The sequence below is a fragment of the Triticum aestivum genome, chromosome 3D (genome assembly GCF_018294505.1).
Source record: "Triticum aestivum cultivar Chinese Spring chromosome 3D, IWGSC CS RefSeq v2.1, whole genome shotgun sequence".
Lineage (NCBI taxonomy): Eukaryota > Viridiplantae > Streptophyta > Magnoliopsida > Poales > Poaceae > Triticum > Triticum aestivum.
In genome coordinates, this window is record NC_057802.1 from 5,762,943 (window position 1) to 5,768,497 (window position 5,555).

The 5,555-nt window shown below is 46.4% G+C and overlaps 1 protein-coding gene across 1 annotated transcript; it reads right to left on the reverse strand.

Moving 5' to 3' along the window:
• Nucleotides 1-690: 690 nt before the first annotated feature.
• On the reverse strand, nt 691-4,102 carry LOC123076008 (protein DETOXIFICATION 16-like). Its single transcript, XM_044498479.1, has 7 exons — nt 3,857-4,102; nt 3,206-3,750; nt 3,036-3,122; nt 2,635-2,930; nt 1,394-1,512; nt 854-958; nt 691-741 (listed from the first exon to the last, which is right to left on the reverse strand). The coding sequence occupies exons 1-7, from the start codon at nt 4,100-4,102 to the stop codon at nt 691-693; spliced, it is 1,449 nt and encodes a 482-aa protein (XP_044354414.1).
• Between the last annotated feature and the right edge of the window lie 1,453 nt (nt 4,103-5,555).

Genomic DNA, 5,555 nt, shown 5'->3' on the forward strand with positions numbered 1-5,555 from the left:
ACAGTCTCAAATAGGTCTTTGTTGGGCATGTCGAAGGCAACATTTACATGGTTGATTTCTCGAAATAAAGCACATGGCATGAGAGATGCCTAATGGCCATAGCCGACTTGGGTGGTTGTGGCACCACAAGCTAGTCCACGTTAGTGTGAGAAATCTACAAATATGAACACATTCTTGGACTAATCGTGTTTCCTTTGAGAAATTTAGTGTCTGTAGTGATTGTATTGCCGGAAAGATAATTGGGGTGGTTGTGACAACTAGACCTTTGGACCTCCTTCATATGGATCTCTTTGGGCCTCCAAAATACGATAGCCTTGGCGGAAAAAATAATTATAGTCTTGACATTGTGGATGACTTCTCAAAGTACACTTTGGTGTTATTTCTTCGATCCATGGATGATACTCAAGATACATTCAAGACTTTTGCCAAGCAAGCTCAACACAAATTTCATGGGACGATCTCGGCAATAAGAATTGTTAATGACACGGAGCTGAAGAATGGATACATCATCATAAATTTTACACCATAAATTGTGTACAAAGGATCAATTGGTACCAAAGTAATATTGTAATACTTTGGTACATGTCATAAAGCCTCTATTTTCTAGAAGTGAAAATTTGGAGACATCGTTTAAGTAGCATACTGGCATGATGCACGGGAAGTCTCGCCAATGTTAAGCGATGTCATTGATCATGGCTCTACAGGCGGCGACGTCAAAATTCTATCCTTTGCATTCATTGCCTGCGCAAGCAAAAAAATTAAATTAATAAACATAAACACTGTCAAGCGCCCAAAACAAATCTGAAGGAACAAGAAGAAACTAAATTAACTAAGTGTATAATTAAGAGTAAACCATATATAAGCTTACTTGTTTATCCCAATCAGTTTTGCCAAAGGAAATGAAAAGAAGCAACAATGTCTGTGTCACTAATCCGCTCAATATTCCCAACCACAGCCCCTGCATGCACACAAGCTTGTTTATACCGACAAAGTGATAACCCAAATATAACACCACCACCACCACCAATTATTATTATTATTATTATTATTATTATTATTATTATTATTATTATTATTATTATTATTATTATTCTAGTACTACTGCCTCCATTCCGGTTTATTAGGTTTGCATGCATCCCTAGATTGACAACTAGACCGACGTAATACAAGTTAAATATCACAAAAGAAAGTATCATTAGAAACTTTAAATTGTATATTTTCTAATGATATATTTTTTGGCCTATACAAGTCATATTGTATCTATCAAATTATTGATTTAGGAATACGTGCAGGACTAATAAACCGGAAAGGAAGTAATATGTTGGTAATACACTATTAATGTTCATGCTGCTACTAGTCTCCCTGTAAGGAGACTAGGAATATATATACATACCTTTCCACCAAGATGGCACTTGAAGGTGAAAACTAGTGCTGCAGGGATACCAACTAGATAATACGCAATGAAATTAATGAAAGCACCAATCTTCTGTTGTCCACAGCCCCTAACGATACCTGTAAAATTGACATAACCCTTTACTCAGTGTGCCAATTTGTGCTACACCTATAGACAGTTTTCCGGTAAAAAAAAGGACAACTACACGAACTAGAAAACTCACCAAACTTTAGTCCCCATTTGGAGCACATGAACTTGAAACGTGTGAATAAGAAAAACATTGAAATTGAGATGGCATGTATCAGAAATTCCAAGAGAAACTAAAACCACGAAAAGCCCTAAAACCCTCCTTTTGATGCCATGCGGGCAAAATCTAAAAATTGCAGTCACAAAGAGAAGAAAACATGAGGCAAAACATCACGTTTTGTCCCCTCTAAAATTACTGTGTAGTAACTAACTACAAGAAATTTCAAAAGAAAGCAGGAAAGTAATTCTTTCGTTCCAAATGGCGCCAAAGAAATATTTCTTGCAGGAATTATATATATTTCTAAAATCCCTACTATATATATGTTTTGTCTATATGCTCTAAATGGGGCCACACAAAATCAAAGGCTCTTGATTAGCTCCACGTGACGTCTCACTTTGAGTGAGTCCAACCTATCCACGTATGCATCAATAATTAATTACTCAGCCCCGGACGCCCCTGCCCGTGGAGGATACTACGATGGAGTGCAGGCCGCGGCGAAGGTGGCATCATGCATGCCGGCGAGACATGCAGCTAGCTAGCGCTCTGACTGCGTCGTTACGATTATCACAACGCAGTTTCTATCCCTATCTTGTCCCCATGTCCGAAGACTGTATCTTGTCAAGAGCTCCGGCGATGTACTGACGGTGACTATGGTGACGAAAGGAGCGATGTCTTTTGGCAGGGTTCGCCGGCGCGGCGGAAGGCCTGAGAGACCAGCTTGGACGTCTCAACTTGTAATCTAAGTTGGCGAAAAGGAATCCCAAAGAATAATATAGTCCTACCTGCATGCTAGGTTACGGATAATTGATCCCATTCTAACTAAGCTAACCACGAATTCCATAGATTTGTTTGCCCCCAATCAAAAAGATGGGGCGGTACAAACCAAGGAAGTAAAGTACGTTAGTACTAGTGTGTAGTGTAGATTTTTGTTTACAAGTCAAACTGTGCAGTAAATAAAGCCTTGCTCCACAACATGCATGGCATGCAATCATACCTGAGAGGACGTACTGGAGGCCGTCGAAGAGGACGGAGACGGCGAGGATGAGCATCATGGTGGCGACGTAGGACACCACCTCCTGGTCCTTGCTGTATGCATAGCCCCACACTTTGTGCACAAGAACCAGGAGGAGCCCCTCCGACGTGCCCACCAGAAACGCCAGCACTATCACCACGCGTGCCGCCAGAAGCGCCGCCCGTGGCCGCCCCGCCCCGAGCTCGTTGGACACGCGCGTGCTTATGGCCGAAGAGAGCCCATTCGGGACCGTGCACACCAAGGAGTTGGTGTTCAAGCTACACCGGCCGGAGAGAGATACATCAAGCAGCGATCGTCCATGGAGATGGAGTGGAGATCAATCTATCCATCACAAAGAAAAGAAAGATCGACTTATAGTATACCAGATGGAGAGGACGGCTGTCTCGAGCTTGGGGTTGGGGAGAAGGCCGGAGAGTATCACCATCACCTCGAACGACCACCACTCCATGCTGCAAAATTTTCAGATCAAGAATTGCATTTCTCGTTAACGAGTTGCGTGTGGCACTAGTACTACTCAGTAGTCAGTACTCACCAGACCATGAGCGCGGATGGCACGGCGAGCTTCAAGAAGGGGATGAGGCCGTGGAACGCCTGGCACGAGAACCCCGTCCAGCTCTTCTTGCACGACGTCGAGACCCTGACGTAGACGGCCAGTATGGAGACGTTGGTGAGGTAGGACACGGCGTTGGCCAGGGCGGCCCCTCTGATCCCCAGCCGCAGCCTGTACACCAGCGCCCAGCACACCAGCACGTGGCTCACCGCGGTGGCGCCGGAGCTGAGCATCACCGGCACCACCAGCTTCTGCGCCTGCAGGAACCGGACGTGGCATTGCAGCCAGCCGTAGAAGAAGAGCGCCGGGATCATCCACCGGATGTACGTCCCGGCGCCCGCCGCGATCTCCGAGTCCTGCCCCAGGTGCAGCAGGATCGCGCCGGTGTTGGCCCACACCGCCGTGATCGGCAGGCTCGCCAGGCCCAGCACCAGCATCGCCCTCTGCTTGTACACTCCCAGCATGTGATCCTCGCTCGCCCCGAAGGCCTGCCCGCACAGGGTGTCCAGGGCGAACGACATGCCCGTCTGCCATGGTTCGATCGACAAGATAAGTGCAGAGTGGAAGAAGACCATGCATGCATGTGCGCCGTATGTGTTGTGAGCTAGCTAGCTCGAGTGGTACCGTACGTACCAGGAAGCTGAAGCCGGTGACGATGGCGAATGAGCTGGCCATGGAGGCGCTGGCCAGCGCGAGCTCGCCCAGGTGCCCCACGAACATCACGGAGATCATCTGGATGACGCTCTGCAGCAGGCATCCCACGATGAGCGGCCCGGCGAGGCGGAGCTGTCTCTTGGCCTCGCTCGTTGCCAGCACTAGGTTCACGGCCACGGCCGTGCCTTTGGCGCTGGGGAGCGGCGGCTCCATGCTTAACTCCATGGATCCGCTCTTGGTGCTTCCGCTGGGGAGCTACCTCGGCTCACTCGGTCAGTGTCTCTGTCTCTGCTTTTGAAGGTAAAAGATTGCTGTTGTCACACACTATGTAACAGAAGAAGAATTGATCGATTAGAAAACGGACGGCTGGGATTCAGCAATGGAGTTCATCGATTTTCAAAAAGAGTTCATCGATTTTGAAAGTGTTCGTCAATTTGGAAAAAATCTCTATTCAAATTAGCAAACGAAAAAAAAGGAAAAGAATAAAAAACCAAACAAAACCGTTCCGAATAAAAAAGGAAAAAGAAATAAGAAAAATAAAAAGAATAAAAATAGATGAATTCTTGTCGGTGAGGAGGCGTTTTTCCGCGTTTTGGTGTCTCACTCCGTCATATTAGGCCTAGACATGCCCAAAAGATGAATTCTTGTTCTATTTTGAAATTACTAGCAGGTGGAAGGCACGGTGGCATGCCGCGTCCGAGTATGAGCCTGTTGTTGGCTAAATTGCAGCTTAATTTGTTGGTTGCTTGTGCTTACCCTTTGTTGTTTAGTTTTACTAAATAGCCTGAGAAGATTATGTTGACATCAGATTTTGGCACGACACAAAACACAACATGCTGAGAAAATCCCATCGGTGATCCGAGTGATGTGGTATCAGAGTGAACCCTCAATCGGGGTAATCCGAGTGATGCAAAATTCGACTTGAACTCTTGTTGGGTGATCCGAGTGATGTGTAATCCGAGTGAAACTTTTGTCGGGTGATCCGAGTGATGTGTAATCCGAGTGAAACTTTTGTCGGATAATCTAATTAAGTGATGATGTTCAAATCCGAGTGAAGTTTCCGTCGGGAAATCCGGGTGACACGGAATCCAAGGAAATTCCAGTTGGGTATTCCAAGTGAAAATTATAGTCCGAGTGAAAAATGTATATCCGAGTGATGATGTATGCGAACTATAAACTATCATTACTCATTCCACAAGGGATAAGCATCACTTTCAACATGTGTGCATGCTTTCTTTCTTACTAAAGCAGCACATTTAAATCTATATCCTACAAAATGTGAAATTTGCAGCCTTTGAAACTGGCCAACACTACTTGCATCAAATCACATGGGAAGTAGAGCTGCGGGTCGCAGTGAGCAAAAAAAATCACATGGGGTCGAATAGGAGGAAGAGGTTAGAGGAGTTGAAGTTGGGGACATAGCCGTCGCGATGTAGTGGAGGTGATCGGCCAGGTGGAGGCGACTGAGGCAAGGTGCTTGAGCCAGAGAGTTAGGGAGACAACCGAGATGGAGGTTGGCGTGGTAGGCAAGATCGCCAGGGTCGGCGGAGGAGAGCATGGTACTGAAGGACGATGAAGCTGCCGAATTCATGGCGCTGGCTCCTGTGGCTGGTGGGGAGAGGCATTGGCAGATAGAGCGTGATGACGAGGTCGGGTGCGAGGGTGCCATGCTGCTGCA